Source organism: Nelumbo lutea, chromosome 1 (genome assembly GCF_056320005.1).
Source record: "Nelumbo lutea isolate HS-2025 chromosome 1, American lotus-T2T, whole genome shotgun sequence".
NCBI classification, from domain to species: Eukaryota; Viridiplantae; Streptophyta; class Magnoliopsida; order Proteales; family Nelumbonaceae; genus Nelumbo; species Nelumbo lutea.
Genome location: NC_142684.1, coordinates 171,948,077 through 171,975,675, shown reverse-complemented (window position 1 = coordinate 171,975,675; position 27,599 = coordinate 171,948,077). Strand labels below are relative to the sequence as shown.

At 38.3% G+C, this 27,599-nt stretch overlaps 1 protein-coding gene across 1 annotated transcript; it reads right to left on the bottom strand.

Moving 5' to 3' along the window:
• Positions 1–2,932: 2,932 nt before the first annotated feature.
• Positions 2,933–26,404, bottom strand: LOC148879207 (uncharacterized). Its single transcript, XM_088960647.1, has 6 exons — positions 26,190–26,404; positions 25,568–25,673; positions 22,035–22,079; positions 21,325–21,433; positions 13,813–14,026; positions 2,933–3,476 (listed from the first exon to the last, which is right to left on the bottom strand). Exons 1-6 carry the CDS (start codon positions 26,235–26,237, stop codon positions 3,267–3,269), a joined length of 732 nt encoding a protein of 243 aa, XP_088816773.1. The 5' UTR covers positions 26,238–26,404; the 3' UTR covers positions 2,933–3,266.
• Between the last annotated feature and the right edge of the window lie 1,195 nt (positions 26,405–27,599).

Sequence of the window (27,599 nt, the reverse complement as noted above, 5' to 3'; positions counted from 1 at the left end):
AGAGATATCATGTCTAACTATGTGAAAGAGAGAGGGCGTGAAAAGTTATTTGTCTAATACACTTGGTCAAATTTATTTAACTTCTGATAATTGGAGATCTGAGCACACTGATGATAAATTTGTGTATATTGTTCATTGGGTTGACAATAATTATAAGTTACAAAAAAAAATATTCACTTTAAAGCTTTGTCACCTCTTTTTGATGGACTATCTTTAGCAGATGAGGTGGTTGTGTTTAAACGAATGGAATATTGATCAAAAAACTTTTAGCATCACTTTAGATAATGTTAGTTACAATAATGTGATGGCTAACTCTTGGGAATTGATATTCTCAATAAATAAATCTTTTGTGTGGTGGTGATTTTTTCAAAGTTAATTGTTGTAGCCATATTTTGAATCTTATTGTGCAAACTGATTTGAATATTGTTGATGGTGTTGTTTCTAAGATTCGTGATGGTGTGAAAAAAATAAAAAAATCAGTTGCTCAGAAGCAAAGGTTGTATAAACTTGCTGAAAAAAAAAAAAAAAAAGAACCTAGAAAATTGAAGTTAGATATATGTGTGAAATGAAATTCAACTTGTTTGATGTTTGAACATGTCATTTATTACAAGCAAGTCTTACAACAATGGGGGCAAAGGGATTATACTTTCAAAATGTTTATACTTTCAAAAGAAAAATGGAGAAATGTGGATAAGCTTCACAAATTCTTAAAGGTTTTTTGTGATGTTATTTGCATGTTTTCTGCTACTAAATACCCTACTTTAAGAAAGTGTGGATGATTTCACAAACATTTAATATTAGTGAGTAAGGAATCTTAGAGTTTTATGACTGACATGGTTAAAAACTTGAAGGAGATTTTTGATAATATTGGACTGAATATAGTATGATTTTGTCTCGTACTGCTGTGTTGGATCCTCGTTCCAAGATTAGGTTAGTGGAGTATTGTTTTGATAAACTTTATGGGAATGAAACCAATGAGCATGTTAATGCTATAACTAAAACTCTTCATGATTTGTTTAATGAATATAAAAAATATATTTTTTCCACCTTTGTTGGATCTTCCAGTCAGTTTGACATGAGTGAAAGAAATGATGATGGTGATGGATTTGATGATTATGAACAATTTTTTAATTCAAAAAGAAATTTAAAGTGAAAAAACTCAGTTGGACCTTTACTTAAGGAACAAAACCTTGATATCAAAACAAATATTAATGTTTTGAAGTATTAGAGTAGGAGTTCATTTAGGTATCATGAATTGGCATCAATGACTCAAGATATTTTGATTATTCTTATTTCCACAGTTGCATCCAAATCTGCATTTAGCATTGGAAAAAATGTGATCAATCCTTAGAGAAATTCACTTAAATCCAAAAAAGTTCGAGCTTTGGTTTGTCTTGAAGATTGGCTCCGTGCACAAGGCTTTGTATTAGGTACTTTTTTTTATTTATTGTTTATTAAAATATATGATTCAATACTTCATTGAATTTTTTCTAATAGATTTTCCAATTGTATGCAAAGGGATCAAGCTTGTTAAGGGTTTCTTTAGGATCAAGTTTGTTAGAAGATGATGAAAGATCAAATAGTGATGATGATAATGAAAATGCTAAACTTGATGATATATTTTAAGCATTATAATAACATATCTTTCCGTTATTTATTTGTCATTTGATATGACAACAAATTACATATGTTATATGGGTAATGAATTTATCTCTTATTTTCTTTTATAGGATGGATTGGAACTTGAAAGTTGGAATGTTCAATCTTGTTGGTGAATTCAAGAATGAATGTAGATGGCTAAAACATGTTTTGTTTGATATGAATAATGAAGTGGTCTTTTATTTTATTTTTTAGAATGACTTGGAACTTAGTTGAAATATTCCATCTTGTTGGTGAATTCAAGAATGGATGGAGAACATGTTTTATGGATTTTGTTTGTCTTATTCAAATTTTTTTATGATTTTGGAGGAATATGAAGTCAAATGAATTTAGTTTTAGTGTGCTAGGCTATTTGTAGGAATATGAAGACATATGATTTGGTCTCGTGGTGTTTTATTTTCAGATTTTCCTTGTCTCATATGTTTTATTTTCAGGTTTGCCTTGATTGTATAGAAACAACAGAGAACATATTAAACAACCTTAAAGAAGGTTGTTGATTCACTTAATTGTAAAAAAAAAAATGAAATTAAAATAGATTCTTTGTAGGAGTTAAAATGGATTATCATATGTTTTATTTCAGGTTTGCCTTGGTTGTATAAAAACAACCAAACAATAGGGAATATATTAAACAACCTTAAAGAAGATTGTTGATTCACTTGATTGTAAAAAAAAAAATGAAATTAAAATGGATTCTTTGTAGGAATTAAAATGGATTATGTCCATTCGAATAGATTTTTTTATTTAAGAATGTAAAACAGTGCTTTAAAACGTAAAAGAAAGGGAAAGAAACATCTTGTAGGCCCGTTGGTCATTTGAATAAGGAAAAAAAAATCTGAATTAAAATGGATTATGTCCATTTGAATAGGGAAAAAAAACCTTCTTTATGTTAGGTCAGGCTTTGGGCTCGGGCTTGGACTTCAGGTTTTTTATCAGGGCCAGGCTCGGCCCCAAGTTGTAGACCTGTTGGTCGGGCCGAGCTTGGGCTCGGGCCTAATAAAATCTTGTTTATGAAGGGTAAAAGCCCGGCCCATCCCATGAACAGGTCTAATTCCCTGGTTTATCCATGCTTAATCCTAAAATCCTGAGCATTCCATACATTTCCCATGCGTATATCTCAATAAATACGGAAATGAATTTCAATACTCTGCCAATATTAATACTCTCTACCTTGGTTATAATAAACAAATCCTTTAGAGAAAAGAATGAGTTACCTAGGATTCTCTGCACAGCATATATTTCTATCATGTAGAGAGATGTAGGACCCATTCAAACCTACGAGATGAAGGACGCTTTGCATTGATCATTCATTAATCAGTCTACCAATCCATGCTACAACACGTAAAGCTGCTTGAGTGAGTTTCAGATCACTTGTGTGGAAAAGGCAGTCCAGAGAATTGAAAGTAAAAAGAGTTGACATTAGATGAAGAGTTAATCTTGCACCTGCAGCTGTTTCCAGACTTGTCCATAGATGTCAAGGTTCTTTATAAGAGCAAAAAGGCCAAACTAGCTATAAATGCAATAATTACCAAGGAACGGTCAAACCATCAGAAAATAATGCATTATTTTTGCTTTTTTTTTTCTTTTGCATTTCTGTTGCTTACTTTTAACTAGCATTCTACTTGTTCTTGTGTTCGTTGAGAGACAGAAGATTCCTTTGGCTGGTGCAAGCGATGCCGTCGATGAGCTCTCTTGTGACCGTGTATGTGTCTTCTAGGCAAAACACCAGTAGTATCAGGATGGTGAATCTCTTCACCTGCTTCTGAATGCCCAAAAACATAATCAAGAGGATCCGCAATCACATCCATAGCAGAGTTTACCTATAATGACACAATTTCGGGAAAAAGAAAAGGATAATTAGCAAATAAATCTTGAGTAATAACAGGCTTTTTTATTAATAATGTCTCTTTATTAGGATAATCATGTCAGAAATGTTATTTCAAATATTAAGATGGACGGAATAAATGTCTCAAAAATGAAACTAGAAGAATCCGCCAGCTAAGGAGGTCTCAAGACATGATTTTATTTTTGAAAACAAAAACAATTGCCACATCAGCAAAAACAATATCATTTTGCTGACTTGGAAGTGGCTTTTGGTTTTTAAAAACAAAACCAACCATGTTGTCAAACACCCCATAAGTGTCTGAACTCTCCAGTTAAGCATTCTGATCTCACAAATTAAATCTCTTCCCCATTTCTGCCCCCCCCCCCCTTTCATGCACACTCACCCACCCACCCACGCTAGTTCAATCATTTAGTGGAATCTAAACAACCCTGATATCTAGCATGTGGAAATATTGTTGGAGATTAAAAGGCTCCATTGCCAAATGGCTAATAAAACGTTGTGGGACATTTTTTTAAATTAAAATATTGAGAACCTTGACATTCTAGTATATCTCCAGAAAACTTCATAGGGCGGATGCAGACCTCAGGATTGAGCCTGTGTGGTCAACCAATTTCCTCCATCAATGGGTAAAGGCACATGAATCTTCTACACAAATTGGCAAAACCAGTTTCTTTTTTCTTTTTCTTTTTTTTTTTCAATGCAGAGGCCAATGCAAATTGCATTGCAAAATCTCAGAAAAAGTAATTTTGTATTCAAGACTAATCATGTACGGCATTTCAATTTCTCCTGACCCCCCCCCATCAAAAGCATTTATTGGTAATGCAGTTTATGCTAGCAGATGCATATTGCACACAGTGACAGTCAGATTATCAGACTTAAATGACAATTAAGTCAAATTCATTAGAATATAGCTTGGTATCAATGACCAATAAAAAATCTTAGCAAATTCATAGAAATGAAATTGGTAACTTAGTAAAGAAAAAGATGCACAACAAATCAATGTTTCTTTTGAAATTACACCAATGCCAGCATACTATTGATATCGTCCTGGGCTCCCAACTTCCCAACTTGCTTGCATATTGTATGAACCCAACAGAGCATCCTGAACCCAAAAGGCAATTTGAAGAATTATTGTCGAAAGGATTTACACTTTTATTTGAGAAAGTCTTAGTCTTTGTACAGTTTCTGCACTAATGACACCAAAGAAGGACGGTTCTTAGTGTGTGTGTAGTCAGGCCATTAATAAGATCACTATCAAGTATAGATTCCCCATTCCTAGACTTGATGATATGCTCAACATGACGGTAGGTGTAATAATATTTTCCAAAATAGATCTCAAGAGTGGACGCCACCATATTCAAGTTCGATCCAATGACAAATGAAAGACAGCATTTAACACCAAGGACAGCCTATATGAGTGGTTGATTATGCCATTTGGCCTCTCTAATTTGTCTAACACTTTTATGTGCATTATGAATCAGGTACCTCGTCCCTTTATTGGTTGTTTCCCTGTTGTTTACTTTGATGATATACTAGCATATGGCAAGATAGTGATACACATGTCACCCACCTTCAACAAGTTATAATGGTTCTCCATCAAGAGAAACTTTACGTTAAGTAGAAAACTGGTGTTTTATGGTGCCTAGTGTTGCATTTCTTGGCTTTGTTGTATCAGCTGATGATGGGAAGGCTGATATGGACAAGGTTAAAACCATAGTTCATTGGCCTATACCTACCACCCTACATGAGGTACGAAGCTTTCATGGGTTGGTCACATTTTACAAATGCTTTTTTCAGAATTTTAGCACAACAATAGCACCTATAACTGATCGCATGAAGAAGGGCCAGTTATTATGGTCTAAGGCAGCAACTAAGGCTTTTCAAGGGATCAAGAAGAGGCTAAAAGGCGGAATAGTTTTTTAGGGATGAAAATGGGGTCATCTCTGCTATGTTCTCAGGCCCAATTGGAGTGGGTGACTCCCTTAGAGCTGAGATCATTGCAGTTATGGAAGGAGTCCGGAAAGCTAAGGAATTGAACATCAAAAAACTCATAATTGAAGGGGATCCAGAGGTGGTGATAGGGTGGCTGACTAAAAATCAAAATGATTTATGGAAGTACAATAATGAGAAGAGGAAATCCAAGTGGCTGGTGCAGGAGATGGAAGTTAAGACATGTTGGATTAAAAGATCGGCTAATTCCCTAGCTGACGGTTTAGCTAAACAAGGGGCAGAAAGGGATTCATTGTTTTGGGCTAAGCTGTAATGTTAGTGTCTTTGTCTTTTTCTTTTTTCCTATCTTCAAGCTCTTTGTGACTCTTGGAAGATAAGTGTGTTTGTCTTCCACTTGTAAATTTTCTACTGATGAATTAATGAAAGTGTTATTGATCCAAAAAAAAAAGGCGGAATAGTTTGTCAACTTTGTCATTTGTTTTACACATAATACAAATATGGGTTGAAATCTTTTTTTTTTTTTTTTGATTGATAATATGGGTTGAAATCTACTTGAATTCCCTGTTTTGAGGAACCCAAATGAGTTGGCTTCACTTACAAAAGGAAAAAGAAAATTATTAACATCAATTTACTTTTCCATGGTAAACAGCAAAGACTGGAATTTCAAGTGAAAGGTAATTTCATGAAGTCCCTGAAGTGATGTGATTATCTTGAAATGCATAACAAGTCGACAAGTTTCTCAAGTCATACATGTATAAGGCAACCTAAGACGATCTGATAATGGAAGACATCCCTCATCCCTAGGGTACTAGCTGCTTAAGATGATCATCATAATTATCATGTTCTCAATCTTATCCAATTACCATTGCAGCATTAATCCTTGTACTTCTGTTCTGCTTTATATAAGACATTTTTTGTTAAAGAAAGAGGGATCAAATATTTTCTAACAACATAAACACATGTTATTTTTGGCTCTCCTCTTTTCATTTTGTAGCCTTCAATTGGCAACCAGAAAAACCTTTTTTCTGATAATTTATTGGATTCATTTACATCATAAAGCAAGTACAGGAAGAGGGAAAAAACAAAAACCACAAAGAACAGGGAAAAGGCCAATAGCTACCCACAACCACCTCACAGAAAAAGAAAACAATGGAAAACTGCAATAAAACCTGAGAGATTGGGCCGAATGGGCCTTAGTTTTCTTTTATTTAAGTAGCTTTATTTATGCTGTTATATCTGCTGTAGTGGGCCTTCTTTATGGACCTAATTCTTATTTCTTGCTTATGTTTTAAGTCAGCCGCCCAACTAAGGGCACTCTTGTAACTTTACATATATTTTCTTTCAGCATATATAAATGAAATCAGAGAGATAGAGCGGTGAGATCAAACAACTCTCTTTCTAGTCTCTTTTCTTCCATTCTTCCATCTTCTCCCTAAGCTTCTGCTGAACCCCCTCTTCTCCTTTTTCACTTCTTTTATTTATTATATTTTGAGATTTATTACAGGTGTGTTTTGTGATTAAACCCAAGGTTCAAAATTTTGACACGATGCACCCCATATTGAGTGTGTTGTATCATATCAATGGGGGGTCCAAAATGGGAAATACAGTTCTTTTGGCCTTTTGACCTATTGCAGGGGATAAACAAGCCTAAGACCTACCCCCTGACCTATTTTTGAAAAAAAAAAACCTTTAAAAAAAGCTTCCACTAAGTACAAAGTACTGATACACCCCTTCTAGTGCATCAGGATGTATCAATACTTTGAACCTTGATAAAACCCAAACAGCCCAGAAAACCAACTACCAAACCCTAAACATAACTGCACGTCTGCACCCAAAGGCTTCCTTATGATTATGGATATAGGATTATGAAATATTTTTATAGAAATTTACTTCTTTCCTTAGGGGAGATATTTATTTCACCTAACAAGTACAATAAAATATAGAAAAGGTGCAATTGGGCAGATATTAACAAAATGAATATACAAATAAGAGAACCATCAAGTATGATGCATTCACAAAGTTCCTTTTCTTGACCGCATCCTTGGTGACAAGTGAATTTCAGGTCAGAATTATGGAGTTAAAACGTTATTGACATGTCAACTTGTTATTACAGTTCAGAAAGTTCATTTTAAATCCAATGCAGAAACAATTACCATCATTGCCAAATATACATCGACTAACCACATACAACAACAACAACACATATGCATAGATGGCAAACTAGAATGATTTTTTTTTACTAGTAAACTATCATAATCATCATCAGACTTGTTCCAACCATAGGTCAGCTACATGAATCCTGTTCCATCACTTCGTTCTGTTCAGTGTCAAATCCATTGTTAAATTAGATGTAAATCAATCCTCTAATATCAAGATTAAACTTAGTGATTAGCAGAATAGAACAGATCTGAATAACTGTATAAGAGAGGAAGATGGCGAAGAGAAGAGGTAAGAGAAGAAGAAGTCGAATTAATCACCATTCTCCTCTAACCCTATTTTATTAATCTCTAAAAAATTGATGATGACAAGTATACCCTTAAGTGGGCGGCCAGCTTGGCAGTTACATAAAGAAAATAAAATAAGAACAAATAACAGGCCCATCAACATAAAATAAAAGATAAAATAAAGGATATCACACGAAAGGCTGTCAGGGCTCATTCGGCCCAGCCTCTTTACACTCCCCCTCAAGCTGAGCATAGATGTCAATCATGCCCAGCTTGCTTATATAGTGTGTCGATTTCCCCCTGGGAACTCCCTTGGTCAAGATATCAGCCAGTTGCTTTTCTGATGTGATAAATGGTAAACAAACCTCTCCTGAAGAGACTCTTTCCCTTATGAAATGCCTATCAACCTCAATGTGCTTAGTTCTGTCATGTTGAACAGGATTATGTGCAATGTTGATAGCAGTTTGGTTGTCACAATAGAGCATCATTGGTTTCTCGTAGTCCAACCCCAATTCCTCTAGAAGGGATTTGGCAACCTCAACCACATGCCTGTTCTTTCTTTCTGCCACCTCGTTTTGTTGTGGAGTGTCGGAACAAGAACTTTGATGAATAACCCCAAAAGTTTCAAGATAGGTGGAGAGGGTTCTCTCAAAATACTCCTTAGCATTGTCAGAGCGGAATATTTTGATACGGGTATTAAACTGGGTGAGGATGAGTTCATGAAAATTTTTCACAATAGTTGGTACTTCATCCCTGAATTTCACAAGATAAATCCAAGTGTAACGTGAATAATCATCAATAAAAAGGATAAAGTACCTGTAACCCCCCATGGTTGGCATGTGGCCCCCACACATCAAAGTGAACAATATGGAAAGGAGAAAATGATCTTTTATTGCTAATTGAATAGGAATGTCTACAATGCTTTGCCAGCTCACATGATTCACAATGAAGACTCGATAAAGACACTCCTTTAAATATATCTGGGAACAGATGACTCAAAGCAGAAAAGGACAAGTGACCAAACCGAAAATGACATAATAAAATTTTGTTAACAGACTCTAACACGACTGACTCTAAGACAACTCCATGAGGTGGTCCCAAAGCTTGATCTGGTGTGTCCAGCAAGTATATTTCGTTCGCCTCATGGCCACTCCCAATCATCCTCCGAGACTGCAGGTCCTGAAAAGCACAATGAGTGGGAAAGAAAGTTTTGCTGCAATTCATTGACTTTGTTAAGCTACTAACAGATAAGCTTAGGGACATGAAGAACAAAAGATAAGAACAGGGTGTCAGAGGTCTTTATATCACCTTTACCAGAGATGGGGGCAAGGGACCCATTGGCAAGGGATATTTTCTCTTTCCCAGAAAGGAGGTGATATGAGCAAAATAGGTTAGATAGGCTGGTCATATGGTCTGATGCACTGGAATCAATAATCCAGGGGATTTTATGATTACTTGAAGCTGAAGCATGATTCGTAGAAGCACGAGTACCTGAGTGAGCAAAAGCCGATGAAGATGATGTACTGTTGGAAGGGTGAGTTGAAGAAACTGTAGCCTCCCATACTTCTCAAAATTCATTGCAGCCAACTGCTCAATAGTTGATTTTTCTTCACTTTCCTTACTTCCCCCTTCAGGCACTGTAGCAGCACTAGCAGTCTTGGATTTTCCCACCTGACTGCCCTTCTTAGGGTTATTATTGTTCTTAAACCTATCAGGAAGAAGTTCAGGATGAATCTTCCAGCAGGTGTCCTTTGTATGTCGTGGTTTCTTGCAATATTCACACATCTGCTCTCTTTTCTCAATAGGGCCCATCGGTTTCATTCTCGCATGTGCAAAATGTTCTGTAAATGGACTTTGCAACTACACCTGCCGCCTACTCTCCTCACTACTTATCATAGCATATGCCTGTGAAAGAGTAACCTCATCCCTGGCCAAAATGTTTCGTCTGATAATATCAAACTCAGGGTTGAGTCCAGTGAGAAACTCAAACACCCTATTTCTCTCCACTAGCTTTCTATACATTTCAGCATCCTTTTTACTCTCCCACACCACTATCTCCATAACATCAATTTCCTGCCATAAGGATTTTAGTATAGAGTAGTAGATTGCCACACTCTTCTCCCCCTGTCTCAAGTTCTTCACATCACTTTTCAATTTGTATGCTTTGGCTACATTCAATTTCTGTGAATAGGTCTCAGTTGCACTGTCCCATATCTCCTTAGCCGAAGACATCCAGAGATAGTGTTGGCTTATATGGGGTTGCATAGAGTTGACTAACCATCCTATAACAGTATAGTTCTCTTGCATCCATCTTTCAAATTCAAGGTCTGTCTCTTCGGGTTTCACCTTGCTGCCTATGAGACACTCGAGTTTTCCTCTACTACAAACATAGATTTTTATAGACTGTGCCCAAGCAAGATAGTTTGTCCCATCTAGCTTAATTGTGGTAACACTAGTCAAAACGGAATCTACTGAAGCAGGTCCAGAAACCGGCACCTGCTTGAACTCACTTCCGTATGCCTCCATTAATCAAAGAACAGAAAATTTTGACTATGTAAACTTACTTGAAATCAAACTAGAACTTGGGTGCTTGAAAAACACGGGTTTTGCTCCATCTAGCAGATGGGAGGAAGAGAGAAGACACTGCCACACTCACCAGACTAACCCAAACTCTTCCAAACCTGAACCGCCCTCCTTTAGCAGTCACAAGACACCTTCCAAGCACAGAACGCCACACCTAAGCTTCACCTTTCCTAGTAACTTCAAAAATCTCTAGTCAGCTAGGGTTTTGGGTAGCAGCAAAACAGCATCACTTCTTGGCAAAATCTGGCCAGAACTAAACTCTCCAAACCCTTCTACCAACTAGGCAAGTGATTCTCTATACTATAGAGAACCTATCTCTCCATACACTCTCTTGATTTTAGAGTGTACAGGAACAAAGAAAAAGAAGGAAGATGAACTAAACCTACTCTGATACCAAGATGTAAATCAGTCCTCTAATATCAAGATTAAACTTAGTGATTAGCAGAATAGAACAGATCTGAATAACTGTATAAGAGAGGAAGATGGCGAAGAGAAGAGGTAAGAGAAGAAGAAGTCGAATTAATCACCCTTCTCCTCTAACCCTATTTTATTAATCTCTAAAAAATTGATGATGAAAAGTATACCCTTAAGTGGGCGGCCAGCTTGGCAGTTACATAAAGAAAATAAAATAAGAACAAATAACAGGCCCATCAACATAAAATAAAAGATAAAATAAAGGATATCACACGAAAGGCTGTTAGGGCCCATTCGGCCCAGTCTCATTACAAAATTATGAGCCCTTAAACAATTCCTCGCTACTTCAGCAAGCCATGTCCTTTTAACCAGTAAATAATCTACAAGTAAATAATAAGGATACACAAAAATACCAAGGTATATAAGCTAAACTTGATGGCAATAAGCATATATGATGTAATAGCATGATTAACTTAGATATTAGATTATGTTTAAGTACATTAACATATAAATGGTTCAAACCATATCATAAGTTTATACTTCAAAATTAATGAACTCCAAGCACATGTAGTTCCATATATGATATATATTGATAATCGAGTTGTGGAAGCATACAAGTTGCCATTACCACATCAATAATACATTTATCTGGAGGATAGATTTAGACAGCTGAGAAATAATATGCAGATGGTGATACAAGGACCGTTTCAACATAGCCCCCCCTTTTCTTGATAAATGAATAATGATTTTATTAATAAAAGAATGAAGTATACATTCACCCTAAGAGGAGGCACAAGATGTTACCTCTCCTTAGAGATGAAAACGTAACCATACTCTTAACAGGATAAAATTATAACACAGCCCAAAATAATTTAACCCTTTAGACCCCTTGTTTAGCCAAAGAATCAGCGATAGCATTTGCCAATCAGCTAAACCACAGAAAACCGACTGACATATTCCTTTTGAGCCAATTAACTTTCTAGAGAAGATGCCTGTAGACCCAAAAGACTGTTTCTAGATTCAACAGACAGCCCACTACCACCTTAGAGTCTCCCTCAACTATCAGATTTTCCACTCCTAGTTGGTTGGCAACCTGTATTCCTTTTACCGCAGCCCATAATGTAAGGGCCGTTTTGCACCCAAGGCGTGAGGTGACAACTTTTTGAAGCAAAGCACAAAAAAAAAGTCAAAAAATGATAAAGATTAAAAAATTAAAAATGCAAAATATTAAAGATACTAAACACATTATAAATTAAAAATACTTAAATCATAAAATAAATATTTTAAAAGAACCTATTATCTCAAATTAAAATACATAAATTTAACATGTAAAACGAAAACATATTTAAAATGAAATTTTAAAAATAAAATCAAGTATAACATATAAAACATATTCAATTATGTAAACTCTTAATCTCTTTATTTTTTTCCAATTGCATTAATTCAAATGGCTAATGTGAAGTTAAACATTATGCATTCCATATTCTACAAACCGCCTTTGTACCAAGCCCCTTGAGGCAAGCCTAAACAAGTCCATATCAGGGTCTTAAATTCTTAATCCCTATAAAAAAGGATTTATAACTTTAAGTGTCTTTTAAAATATCTTTTATTAGGATGGATCAATGAGCAACATTAGCAAATATGGGAATGCCCAAAAAAAAACAGAAAAAAAGCACAGATTTTCAGATGGTGCACACCTAGGCTGAAGGGCAAGGTGCACCAGGCACACACCTTTTGAAATCGTTGTGCTTGGGACCTAAGCGATGCGCATACCCTAAAATATGCATCGCCTGTGTGCCTAGGCGCACCTTTAAAGTCATTGTGGCAAGTAAACATATGGTTCTTAAAGTATGACAAAGTTCATTTTATAAGATCAATGATTTAAAAAATGACCCAAAACCGGAACCTTTCTGGCCACCGGTTTCTGGGTTGGTGGTTCAACTGTTCGATTCAAATAGATGGCCCGTCTAAACAAAAAAATTAAAATTAAAAAATAATTAAAATAAAAAAGGCCAAAAACTGTTGAACAGGTCAAACGGGTCGACAGTTCAACAGCCCAGGTCAACGGATTATTAACCAATTCAACATTTTTTGGCCAGGGACCAGGTTTGGGGTAAAATGGAACCAGTTGCCTGGACGGTTCCCAGACCAAACGGTACAACCATCCAGGTCAACAGTGGTTCGAAAACCATGTATAAGATTTTCAATAAGCAAATTCAAGATGGAAAAATCCTCAACCTTTCCAACTCTAACATGTACCTTTCACAGACCATCTTGTAACATTATGATTCCCAGTTTCATTCAACTAATGATATCTTAAAGTATCAGGCATGAGCTACTTATCAAAAAAAAAGGTATCAAGCATGAGTTACTTATTTAAAAAAAAAAAAAAAAAAGGTATCAGGCATGAGTGTCTAACACTAAGTGACACACTAGAATTGTTCAGATGTGTGGCTCAGCCCAGATTCCCCCTAACACCAAAATTCAGGACACATTTTGCTCATCACTTGAGGAGACCACCTCGCTTCCAACATAAATCCCATGTACTTAGGTGGGATCACATGCAGGTAAACGAAGCTTGAGGTATTCCTCTTATGAAAGAAGAAAGTCAACTTTAAAGTTCAAATTTTCTCAAACAACAAATAATCTGATCAAGAGGTCAGAATAAATATATTTATGACAGCAGAATGATTTTTTTTCCATTTATTCTTTAATCTAATAAAATGTAATATTGTAATAAAGCGAAAAGATGAAAGGGTACAAGGAAAAAAATGAAAGAACAGGCTGGATATTAAAACTGGAAACTAATGTGAAAACTATTGCCACAAGACCTAGGAATTTAAAATTCCACTTAACAAACAAATATAGCTTGCCTATACTTTCAGGGTTTAAAACATGTTTGAAGTATTGGGTACTTACAGTAAATTGCTTGGGCTCAAAATCAGTTCTGTCACTGTGTGTCTCAGTATAATGTGCCCTCTGATTACTAGCAACATTATCACCAAAGAAATTGCGATGGCGCCACCTTGATATAGGCTTATCTACATCTGAGTCATCAAAAACTTTCTCTGGGAAGAAATGATTGTTGATAAGCTGCATTCTCCAAGGATTATCTTGATACTTTGTCAATATTCTGCCATATGAAATTTATCATGAAGAGAAATTTCAATAAACATGGGAACATATGTGCATTGTTAGATACATAGAGTACAAGAAAAGATGTCTGTAATTGGATCAAATAAGTTGGCTGGTGGTTTCTAAGAGAGATGACAAAAACAGTTGCGAGCATACGACAGCACAAGCAATGTTTTAAAACGCAGATGCAGATGCAAGGTGTTCCACTACCTGGAGGCATGAAGCATAGTTCAGAATGCAAAAGGCATAAGCTTCCTCAAGAGGAGGAGGGGGAGGAAGAAGAAGAAAGAGGATGCATAATGCTACTATGCTATCTGAAAGAGGGGATCCTGTCAAAGCAGAGGCAAGCGAGCAATTATGATTTTTAATAAAACATAATATAAAAATATGTTATGTTTTATTAATTGAAATTTTCATTTAATGAAATTAATAGGTATTAATATACAAACAAAGCATATAAAAAGGATACCATATACCACACGGTTTCTCCAATTACTCGGAGCATTGTATGAAACAATCAAATTCAGTTCAAAAAAGACCCATTTTGGTCTTCTTCACACAAAAAATACCAAACAGGTTATGGGCAACCTGAGTACATGTAAACTTCTTTTTAACCACATCTTCAATTGCATATTGCCTGTCACTAGTTCTGATGCAATTCCGGACCATATTTACAAAGATCACGGTGTCTTAGGGCAGGGAATAAACCAAAACATCTGTTGCTTTTGGTTCTTGGATATGTTATACAAAAACATAAAGAAGAGGAATCCACAGACCATGAACTGTTGTTCCATGAAGTAGCTAGAATACTTGCATTCTTCTCATTAAACCATCTGGGATGCAATGGTAGTACATTTCATTAAACCAAACTCAAACATCTGTGTTCTTTACCACTATCCTTAGAAAAATTGCAATAAAACGGGAATATAAGAAGAGCATAAAACAGAAATAGCTGAAATTTGCAATCAGTGACAGGACAATCACACAAAGACTGAAACAGCAGAAACGCCTGTTCAATATGGCAGTACCATCTTCCTCAGCTTACATCTCAGAAACTCGTAATCCAGGTTTAACTCCAAGCCTCCTTTCCAGGATTTGAAGCAACCCTTGGTTTGCAACTATGGATTGTTGCATCCCGGTATGTTGCATTCCCTCAACTTATATTGCTGTAGTATGTTAAAGACACAAATAAAGGGAATAGATGGACAAGTGTACAAGAAAAGGCCACGTCAGCCTTTAAGTAATGTAACTGAAAGCGAAAGGTCATCCACGATGGAGAACAGGGTCGACAACATGGAAGAAGAAATGCAAAGGTTATCGGCTGATGTCAAAGAAATAAAAGAAAGCTTCGCGTCCTTGCTTGGGCGACTGGAACAGACACCACCAGTGCTGAATCGGGCAGGAGGAATGCAGTGATACCAGTCATCGAAGCGGATCAAGAACAGCAAGAATCGAGTTTCCCGTCTTCGCAAGGGGGGATCCCACGTCCTGGCTTCTGCGAACCAAAAGGTACTTCGATTACCACGATACGCAGGGACCTGATCGTGTTCCACTAGCTTCCGCACACCTGGAAGGGGAGGCGATCGTCTGGTACCAGTGGTACCGGCAACAGCACCCAAGAGCCACATGGGTGGACTTCACTGATGCATTAACCATGAGATTTGGAGTCTCAGCTTTTGAGAACTATGATGAAAGCCTCGCTAAGCTACGACAGACCGGCTCCATCCAAGATTATCAAATGGCATTCGAAAGGTTAGCTGTGCGCGTGCAAGGGTGGCCAAAAAACGCACTGGTCGGCAGTTTTATTGGTGGACTCAGGGAAGAATTGCAGCTGGAGGTTAAAGCCATGCAATCCACCACCGTTCTGATTCAGCAGCCTTAGCTCGACTCCATGAAGACAAACTGAATCGGGCAAGAAGGATTAATCGACCCTTGGGAGCTGCGATCAGACCAGGTATACTGAATCCAGAACCGGGTATCTTGGGTAAACCGGAGTCCAGACCAGGAGTAGGAATCACAAGCAAGGAAGCCAACTCTGGTTCAAGCCGCGGCTCAGCCAAGAGGTTAACCTGGATTGAGATGCAAGCCCGAAAAGGAAAGGGCCTTTGTTATGCATGTGGAGACAAATTCAGACTGGGCCATCGCTGTAAGATCCCGCAAGTATTCTTCCTTCAGCCCGAAACCGAAAGCGCTGAGCAATCAGCAGACATTGATGGACCAGTGGACAACCAAGAATGAGGGCAATGGACAAAGGAATATCCGGAAGTATCCCTGCAATCGTGACCGGTCTTGCCTCCTCTCAAACTATGAGATTAACCAGACTGGTACAAGGGCGCCATGTGTCAGTTCTTATAGACAGTGGCAGCACTCTCAATTTCATTACCCAAACATTGGTCAGACAACAATAGATTCCAGTCCAACCATGTACAGCATTCTGGGTGCACATAGCTAATGGGAGCAACCTGGTGTGCGACAGTACATTCACAGGATTAAAACTGAAGATACAAGGACACGAGTTCGAGGTAGATTTACATCCCCTAGAAATCAGTGGAGTAGATGTAGTTCTCGGAGTCCAATGGTTAAGGCAACTAGGGTCGGTGATATGTGACTGGGTCCGTCTCACAATGGACTTTCAAGTGGGCAACTCACAGGTGCATATTCAAGGACAGATGAGCAAGGATCCAGGACCTATTAGTCTCGCCACCCTAAGAAAGCAGGCAATAGACCCAGCCCACATCATTTTAATGCAAATAGACTCCCACGGGAACGACCCAATTCTAGCCCAAGAAAGTAACTCCAGCAGATCCGAAGAAGCCCACATACAACTACAGCAGTTACTTCAGAAGTTTTCAGTGATCTTCCAAGAGCCTAAGGAACTACCACTGAGACATGCCCATGATCATTGCACTCCATTGCTGCCCGGAACGGCACCCACAAATGTAAGGCCCTATCGTTACCCCTATTTTCAGAAACTAGAGATTGAGAGACAAGTGCAAGATATGCTTGATAGAAAAATTATACAACCCAGCCATAGGCCATTCTCCTCGCCAGTATTACTTGTAAAAAAGAAGGATGGGACATGGCGGTTTTGTATAGACTATAGGGCCCTGAACAACATTACTGTGAAGGATCGATTCCCCATACCGGCAATCGATGAACTACTAGATGAACTCGGTCGGGCCACAATATTCTCTAAACTAGACCTAAGATCGGGATATAATCAAATTCGGGTCCATGAGGGTGACATCCACAAGACCGTCTTTCGTACACACGAGGGGCATTATGAGTTTTTGGTCATGCCGTTTGGGTTGACCAATGCGCCAACTACATTCCAAGCACTAATGAATGACATATTTCGACCCCATTTGCGCAAATTTATACTCTTTTTTTTATGATATACTTGTATATAGCGCTACATGGGACGAACACCTAGTACATCTACAAATCACCTTGGAACTAATAAGGACTCATAAACTCTTTGCAAAGGAGTCAAAGTGCGCATTTGGACATACTCAAGTACACTACTTAGGGCACATAGTCGAAAACAGCATTGTAATAGCAGACCCGGAAAAAATCTCAAGCATGATAAATTGGCCCCGACCGCAAAATGTTAAGGAGTTACGGGGCTTCTTGGATTTAACAAGGTACTACCGGCGATTCATCAGAGGGTATGGACTAATTGCTGCCCCCTTGACAAGTTTACTTAAGAAGAATAGTTTCTGCTGGACTAGGGAGGCCCAACAGGCCTTCGAGACGCTCAAAACAACTATCTCGTCCCCACTGACGCTCGCACTTCCAGACTTCTCAAAGGACTTCATCATTGAATGTGATGCGTCAAGCCAAGGAGTAGGTGCGGTCCTCATGCAAGAAGAAGGGCCACTAGTGTTTTTCAGCAAAGCATTGATAGCACAAAAATGGGCCAAGTCAGTATACGAACAAAAACTGATAACAATTGTTCTCGCAGTTCAGAGGTGGCGACCCTACCTTCAAGGGAGGAGGTTCATCATACGAACTGACCACCACAGCCTGAAATTTCTGTTGGAGCAGTCCGTATTATCCCCGGAACAGCAGCGATGGATAGACAAATTACTCGGCTACGATTATGTTATTAAATACAAGGTAGGGCACACTAACAAGTTGGCAGATGCGCCGTCATGCCAACCACAACTATTTCCATTACTTCTCACGGGCCCAACATGTTCCATCATGAGTCAATTAAGGGAAGTTGAAAGACACCCACAACTGAACAAGCTGCATTCACAGGTCCAAGATGACCCTACTAGCCACCCAAGGTACACAGTGGAGAATAACTTGTTGTTGTATAAACGTCGAATGGTGATACCACAGGATTCAGCCCATATTAAGCAACTTCTTGAAGTGTTCCACTCATCACTAGAAGGAGGACACTCAGGGATTTTGCGCACTTACAAGAGACTAGCCACCCAATTCCACTAGAAAGGCATGCAGAATTCGGTCCAAAAATTCATAGCCAAATGCATAATTTGCCAGAAAAATAAGGCTGACACCCAGTCTCCAGCAGGTCTGCTACAACCACTCCCAATTCCTACACAAGTGTGGGTGGATATATCCATGGACTTCATAACAGGGCTTCCCCTTTCCTATGGCAAGTCCGTCATTCTCGTAGTTGTTGATAGATTCACCAAATACTGTCATTTTCTCCCTCTTTCCCACCCCTTTACAGCTTCAATGGTGGCTGAATTTTTACTAAGGAGGTGGCACGACTGCATGGTACCCCTAACTCTATTGTCTCAGACCGCAATCCAATTTTTATGAGTCATTTCTGGGCAGAACTTCGACTACAAGGAGTGAAACTCTTCAAATCTACCAGCTACCATCCTCAAACAGATGGGCAAACTGAGGTGGTCAACCAGAGTTTGGAAACCTATCTAAGGTGCTATGCAGGGGATAGGCCACGTCAGTGGCTCAAGTGGCTTCATTGGGCGGAATGGTGGTACAATACCACGTATCACAGTGCAGTAGGAATGACTCCCTTTCGGGCTCTATAATGGACGGGACCCACCTCCCCTACTTCCATATGAGAAAGGGTCTACAGCAGTAGCAGCAGTGGAAGACCAACTCCTCCAACGGGATAGGGTGTTACAAGATCTCAAATCCCACCTCCGTCGAGCCCAACAATGGATGGAAGACTCTTACAACAGAAAGCATAGGCCTGTCCAGCACTAGATTGGGGAGCAAGTCTTCCTTAAACTACAACCATACAAGCAAGTTTCAGTAGCAGGCCACAGGTGGAACAAACTAAGCCCAAGGTATTTCAGCCCATTTCGGATTGTGGAACGCATTGGGTTTGTGGCATACAGGCTTGACCTTCCAGCAACATCAAAATTGCACCCTGTATTTCATGTATCTCTATTAAAGAAATGGCCAAAAACAGGAGCAATAACAACAACCACCCTCCCATCATTCTCAGAAGATGGCCAAGTTCAAACTGAGCCCACCCAGATAACAGATTTCAGGTGGATGCACAAAGGGAATCACATCGAACCAGAGGCATTGGTGGTATGGTCAGGTCTCCCACTTGAAGATGCAACTTGGGAACCTTACTTGGACTTACAGAATAGATTTCCACATCTTGACCTTGAGGGCAAGGTCGCTTTCAAGGGAGGAGGGACTGTTAAGACAAATAAAGGGAATAGAGGGACAAGTGTACAAGAAAAGGCCACGTCATCCTTTAAGTAATGTAACTGACAGCCAACCACTAGAACAAACTAAATAACAAACTGGACAAGTGGAGAGGCTGATATAACAGAATTGTAACGGAAGTGTTATAAATAAGGAAAGGAAGCCAGAAGAGGAGGTATTGATTTTGGGAATTCAATACCTCTCTCTCTCTCTCTCTCTCTCTCTCTCTCTCTCTCTCCATAGTAGATCTCAACAGCAGCCACTAACACAGTAAAGAAGAATAGAAACATTAGAAAGTAAGTCAACAGAGACTCTCGAAAGGAAGCAAATTGAGAGACAAATAGAGAGGGAGAATTTGAGAGAGGGCTTGGAAGATGTAAGAGAGGAAAGAGGTTACAAGGAAAGCACATGAAAAGACCATGTGAGTGAGGATGATAATGTCTAGGTACAGAGAATGAATGCTTGCAGAGGAAAGAATTAGGGTTTGATGAGGATTTCCTAGACTTCTGAGAAGTTGATGAGATGGGCATGTTAGCTATGGAGGAGAGAGGACTAGCATGTTATGTTTTGAGTCTTTTTCTGTGCCCTTCTCTTCTCTACTAAATGGAAGCAAGGATAATCAAAGGTGTGTGTCTTCTTGAATATGTCTCAAAAATTGAAAAGATGCAATTGATTGTCGAATTATATTTATGGAAAAAAAACAAAATAAAATAATTAGAAATTTAGAAGGGGGGAGGCGGGATGGAGGTGCTGAGATGTACATCACTACATCATTGTTTTAGTATATATACAGATTGCATGGACACCTGACCTATGGAGGGGACTATCAAGTCAGTCTGACTCTCCAAATACTGATTGGACTCAGCTACAGTGCGAATCAAGCAGATTTACCAAAATGCCTGTCATGTTCACTCTCCAAAGTTATGAATCCTCACTTTAAATGCCTCTATGTAACAGTGGTCCACAATGGCCCCATGCATTCATCTCATTATCCTCTATTGATGAGACAATTTGAGCCAAAAAAGGAAAGAAAAAAGAAAAAATATATCTGTCACACTTTGGACAAATTTAATATTAAAATATTGATAAAAAAAATTAATATTAAAATATTAGAACTTTCAACGATCAATGTTGTTTGTGGAAACACTAATAATAGGTGGGATACAGTGTGGGTGTGAACTAAAGGATTGAATACACAGCCAATCCAAGGGATCCCCTATTTGGATACATCATGTCTCCACATGGCAAAAATATGAGAGTCATGCAGTGAAGCTCCCTACTTAACCCAATCAGTGACTATGTTTTATTGACCACGTATTTTGACCTGAAACTGTATTAAACTGGTATCTATCTTTCAAAGTATTTTTTTTTTATTTTTATTAACATTTTATTGGCTACAAAATGCTGAATCAAAGTCATTTAAGAGTCAGATTTTTCATACCAAGTTTTTGTGTTATTTTGTGTTTTGGTAACAATTGTCCATATTGATGACTACATGTCCTACTTACATGGTGATAAACTTTAGAGAAAATATAGAAAGAAAAATGAATAAACATATAATGTCAACTACTAAAGCAACACTCCACAGATGGGAATATTTCATGATGAATTAGAACTTTAAGATCAAAAGGTTACATGTTAGCTAACTCCTTCTGCATCCTACTTCCCTGCAGAGCAAGAATATGATCTAAGCATGAATCAAGGGACCTATCAAATCTCCAAAGTCCAGACAGAATAGCAGCTCCTGCAAATTGTTTGAGTTAGCCATGCCAATTGAAGTAGTATCTGTAAAAATAAAAAATAATAATAATCAATAAGCACAATAGTTTTGATAATAAAACATTTTCTCGTCAATACCAAATAGTTTTTATCAAACACCAGGATGATCAATATGGTTTGACCAAGATCTTCCAGCATGGAAAGCAGGACTAGGTTTCTACATTAGCATATGTGTGCCTCCAGTTAGGATGGGATGTTCTCTTAAATCATATAATAATAACAAAGTATTCCATCTCCAGCTATGAAAACAGTTGTAGGAAGAAAGAATATCAAGTCCCCCATTATCCTCCTACACAACAGAAGGGCTACACTTCTCACAGGGTTATGTTAGTAATCCAATTGCCTCACTGAACTAAATCTGGTTTAATCACCAAATGCATGCCATGAGAAAGAATTCCAAATTTCTGAGTACATTTATTAGCGTCATCTGTGTAATACACATGAAAGGTACCTGCTATAAATCTATGTGTGAACTGTAACAGAAAGCAGTTAAAGGTATATTCTAACCTACTTTTCTATCCAGTAAAAGAAGAGGAACAAAGGAAAAATCATTGGTTATTATTTACCTGCTGAAAGGTTGATGCGTAATGCATAACGCAACCTCTGAGTCACTGCCAGGAAGAAATGGAGTAAGAAAAGGTTTTGCAGGAAAAAAATTGAGTAAAAGAGAAACAAAAAATGATACTTGTAAATAATAAATAAGACCACGCATAACAATCAACACATACAAGTCACAACTCCACAGAAACACATGGCACTCGTTATCAAATGGTTTAATGGATCAGTCATGAGCCTTAAAAGTTCTATTTCAAGCAATACTAATAAAGAAAATGTTTTTTTCTTAACAACTCTTCATTTTCCATTTTTTATGGGTACCTCTTCATTTTCCAAGAATTAGGGACATGGATACAATTATTTTTCTATAAATAAGTATATACCATTTTTTCGAGCAATACTTGTATCCAAGTTTCTGAAAATCGATATGTCTGAAATACTAGATGGGACATATCGGATACAGTCTGATATAATGACAAGTATACCCAAAGTAATCCAACATGACAACCAACATGAATTGTCAAATAACTAGCTAAGAATGGAAGTAGGGCTGTCAACGGGTCGGGTCTGGGCTGGAACCAGCTAGAACCAGAACCAATCCCACATGAAATATTGAGGACCCTGAACCAAACCGGACCTGATAGGGTCTGTAAATTTTAGACCCAGAACCAAACAGATCGGTTCTCAAGACAATCGGGTCTAACCCGATGGGCCCGATTATAATAAATAAATAAATACGTTTAATAATTTTAAGTGGAAATTCTTTTTAGTATAATTTCTCACATAACATAATTCACCCAATTATACTAATAACTGGGTTTTTTTGTTATTTGGGTAAGCCCCATTCGGGAAATCACGTAGATATTCCCTTAATTACATCTCTGCTAGGGCATAGAAATTCAAAAGTACCAATGAATAGAGACTAAACTAAGTATCATTTTTCTACAGAATTTTCCTTTGAAATTTCTGGTATATATTCCCTCTTTGTTTGAGAGAAAACCAGAAAATAAATAAACTTTTTATACATAACAAGTAAATACGTATCATAAATAGTCACATTTCAGCAATAAGGCTGCAAATGGCCTTTAAATTGTAATTATGTGCATTTATCATGATGTGAGGAACCATAACCATCCAAGTTTTATGAACAAGGTTGTATATGGTGGTTTTCCCCCTCACACATAGGTTAATAGGTTGTGAAGAACCATAATCAACCATTACAGCCATGTTTCATGAACAAGGTTGTAGATTGTTGTCTCCCTCACATATGATTAAAATGAGACAAGGAGAAGAATAAAAAAAGGAAATAATAACAACAAAGAAGGAAAGTGTGTGAAAGGAGTATAAGGAAAGACATAAGGAATGAAGTGGGGTATTAAGGAATGAAGTCGGGAATGTGATACTTATCTTCTCAGGTCCTATAGGAGTGGGAGACTCTACTAGAGCATAAATGTTTGCTGCCTTGCAAGGTGTACAGTTTACAGCTCAATTAGGGGTGAACCAGCTAATAGTTGAAGGTGACTCAAAGGTTGTAATAAGCTGGTTGCAAGACCCAAAGTCAGTAGTTTGGTGCTTCAAGAATGAAATTAAAAAGTTTAAGGTGCTGACAAGAAACATGGACCTAAGAATACAATGGGTGGGGAGATGAGCAAATGCTATGACAGACTATCTAGCCGAACAAGGGGCAGCTAGGGAAGTTCTGTATTAAGCACAACTGTAACTTATTACTTTTGTTTTCTTCTTTAGTGGAGAGGTTGCAGCTCGCACCTCCCCAAGGGCTGCTTGTATGCTAATATTTTCAAATTAATAAAAAGTTCGTTTATTTATCAAAAAAAAAGTTGATGAGAGACTTCTTGTGGGAACCAAGGGATGAGAGGAAGGATCGTAGGGTGAATTGGGAACTAATCTCTAGGAGTAGAGCTGATGGAGGATTAGGTTTAGGTAACATTCGAAGGAAAAATGAAGCCTTGTTGGGGAAATGGTTGTGGAGGTTGGGAGGTGAGAGAGATAAACTGTGGACGAGGGTAATTTTAAGTATTCATGGTCAAGCAGATGATGGTTGGGACATTGGGACTTTGGCAAGGTTTGTTGGTGCCTCTCCTTAAAAATCTATATATGCCACTCTTCCTTCCTTTTAGAAGCACATCAGGTATGACCTCTACTTTGGGAATCAGGTAAAGTTTTGGGAGCACATTTGGGTGGGTGAGATACCTTTGAAAGACCAATTCCCTTCCTTGTTTTCACTCTCCCGATTTAAGGGTAAGGTTGTGTCCAGTTTTCTAGTTCCTTCTCTGTCTAAATTTGGGTTTGATCAGAATCTAGGGCTTAGAAGAGGTTTAAGGGATGTAGAGGTTGAAAATGTTATGAGTCTAGTTCAAATCTTAGACCGGGTGGTGTTGGATCCCTTTGAGAGGGATAAGAGACTGTGGACCCCAACTCCCTCTGGAACCTTCTCTTGTGCCTCTTTCTTCAAGTCCCTACTACCTTCATCCAATCCATTTGCACAAAACTTTCCAATTAAGGATGTTTGGGGTGAGTTGATTCCTCCAAGGATTCGAGCTTTTTGTTGGGAAGCCTTCCTCGAAAGATGTAATACTTGCGACGTACTCCAAAGAAAGAGGCCTTTTTAGTGTTTGTCTCCGAATTGGTGCATTCTTTGCAAGTCTAATGGTGAAAGCTCCTACCACTTATTAGTTTCTTGCCCCTTTGCTAATGGTGAATGCCTTATTGAAGTAGTAACAATGAGGGTGGTACATTGGTTGAAATCCTTGGACCTGTTTGTTGATATTTCTACAGATATGTTGTTGAATAGTTGGCTAGAGGTGGCAAATTCTACTCCTACTCGCTCTTTAGTTTGTCATGTGTGGTCACCACCAGGAAGTGGAATTATAAAGCTAAACTTTGATGGAAGTAGTGAGGGAAATCCAAGTCCATCAGGTGTAGGGGTGTAGGAGGGGTTTTCAGAGATGTGGATGGGAAGGTGCTCGCTTTGTTTTCAGGTTCCATTGGGTTTGGAGACTTTCTCAAAGCTGAGGTCTATGCAGTACTGGAGGGTATAAGGAAGTCTAAGGAATTGAATGTACAAAAGTTAGTCATTGAAGGGGACTCAAAGCTAGTCTTAAGTTGGTTACAAGAAGGTAGTGGACTTTGGAAATATGCTAATGAGAGGAGGGAGATTAAGTGGCTAACTAGAGGATTGGAAATCAAGTTTCAGTGGGTCAAGAGAACAGCAAATGCATTTGTTGGTGCTTTAGCAAAGCAAGGGGTGGGAAGGGATCAAATGTTTTGGACTGTTCTGTAACTTTTTCTTTTTTTGTTATCTTCATGGAGAGAGTTAAACCTGTTTATCTCTATTTGGAGCGTTGTAAATAAATTATTTTAATCTAATGAATTCCAGTTATTGATCAAAAAATATATTCCAGAACACTGTCCACTTGAGGGTTCGATAATGTTTCATGACAACATTAAGTTGGACGCACACGCACCAGTAAAAGATTGTACATTCTTATTTATGTTGGAAACAATGGTCGGAGAAAAAGATTACCTGTCCATACAACCCCAGATGAAATGCAAGCTGTTATAGTAAAATCTCTAGATGCCTTTCCCCTGCATACTCGAAGAACATTCACTTCTTCGTCTGTTAATTTATGCTGCGGGGCACAAAGAGTCAACATTCCAAGTAACAGTCAAAAGGCAACAACTACCAATGGATTTTCTGATCCTTGACCAACAGAAGTAACTAAAGTGATCAAACCCCAAATAACATTGGGCAAACCGCATACATTTTCACTAACCTAAACACTTGCTGCGACTTAGAAGAAGAAAGCATTGCAAATACGAATTAGAAAACAAATACAGAGAATGTTCAATGTTCGTTTCGACATTTAGCTTCTTATAGAAAACCAAAGTAGGGAGCTAGATAGATGATGTTATGTCTGGAATGTCATGACAAAATATATAAGACAAATTTAACTAATAGCATTCATGAAATTAGGGTTTAACGAAGGCAACTACGGGAAAATCTGAGACAAGGGATAAAAATCAAAAGAATATTGAGAATATGAAAAAGAAACGGATAGACTTCTTCTTCTTTTTTTTTTTTTTTTTGAGGGGGTGATAATGAAGAAATAGATAAGAATTCGCTCTTTGATCGTCGTCAGAAATACCTTGCTTGATCTGAGAACTTGCTCAAGTTCCAACAATGCATCTCCCATCGTTCTTCTGCAGAACCTTAGTGTGCCAGTGCCTGCAAGTTTGTTTTCAGTCTTTTGTAGGAATAGGAGGGAAGAGTGGGAAATCGGGAGTGAGGTGGAAGCTTCGGAGATGGGGATGGACAATGGAACGGATCAATCATTAATGACAGCGTTGTGCAACCCGAGTCAGTTGCGGATTGAAGACTACACCGAACCCGTATATGACTCCGGGTCGTTTCGGGTGAAGAAAATGATTATTGGTATCTGCTCCTCACATAGCCCTCTTCACCCCGACCTCACAGGCACGTCTCCGTGAAGAAAATGCTTTTTTTTTTTCTTAATGGCCTAAACAGTGGAGGGGCCTTTCGTTGCAAGGGCTCGCCCATAAACTATCAAGCTCTAGTTCGATTCGAATTAGAGACTTGAGCTCGAACTCGAGCTCGACTTGAGTAAAAAACTTGGAAGTTCGAACTCGGCTACCTTTGATTGCAGGTCTCTCTAGCAGTTGGGATGTCGAGTCAAGGTCTCCCTAGCAGTTGAGGTATCCCTCAATTGTTGAGGTGCCAAACCAAGGTCTCTCTCAGTAGCTGAAGTGTCGAGCTAAGGTTTCCATGGCAAGTGAGGTGTCGAGCTGAAGTCTCCCTTAGTTGACAAGGTGTCAAGTTAAGGTGTCTTCAGTTGTCGAGGTGCTGAGCCGAGATCTCCCTGCTGAGCCAAGGTGACGCCTTATGTACACACTCGATTAGGCCCATGAGACCTTTGATTGCAGGTCTCCCTAGTAGTTGAGGTGTTGAGCCAAGGTCTCCCTTAGTTGATGAGGTGTCGAACTGAAGTATACCTCAGTTGTCGAGGTGTTGAGCTAAGGTCTCCCTCAATGGCCAAGGTGTCGTCTAGCTCGAGTTTGATTCAAATTAGAGACTTGAACTTGAACTCAGCTCGACTCGACTACCTTTGATTGCAAGTCCCCTAGTAGTCGAGATGCCGAGTTGAGGTCTCCCTCATTTGGAGAGAGTGTGGCATTCATGTAATTTATAAGAAGAGAGAGAGAGAGAGAGAGAGAGAGAGAGAGAGAGAGGCATTCCTGTAATTTGTAAGGAAACAAAGAGAGAGTTGGTAAGAGATAGAGTGGCATTTTTGTAATTTATAAGAGAGAGTTTGTAGGAGAGAGAGTGGCATTATTGTAATTTGTAAGAAAACTAAGCAAAATTTATTGTTAGATTCCATTTATTGCCTTCTTAGGCATTCTTTCATACACATTCCAACTTAATGTATTTAGATTGATAGTGTAGAGTATGGATCTGCTCCTCCCAAAGCCCTCCTCACACCAACCTCCTAGCATGTTCTGGTCACATATCGACATCTTCCATACTTATGTTTATTATT

Excerpts from the sequence above, each read along its gene's own strand:
- LOC148879207 (XM_088960647.1), bottom strand. The coding sequence starts at position 26,237 with ATGGGAGATGCATTGTTGGAACTTGAGCAAGTTCTCAGATCAAGCAAG. Across the intron at positions 14,027-21,324 it reads CAGAAGGAGTTAGCTAACAT|AATATTGACAAAGTATCAAG; the intron begins GTAACCTTTTGA and ends TTCATATGGCAG. Across the intron at positions 3,477-13,812 it reads TTGAGCCCAAGCAATTTACT|GTAAACTCTGCTATGGATGT; the intron begins GTAAGTACCCAA and ends GTGTCATTATAG.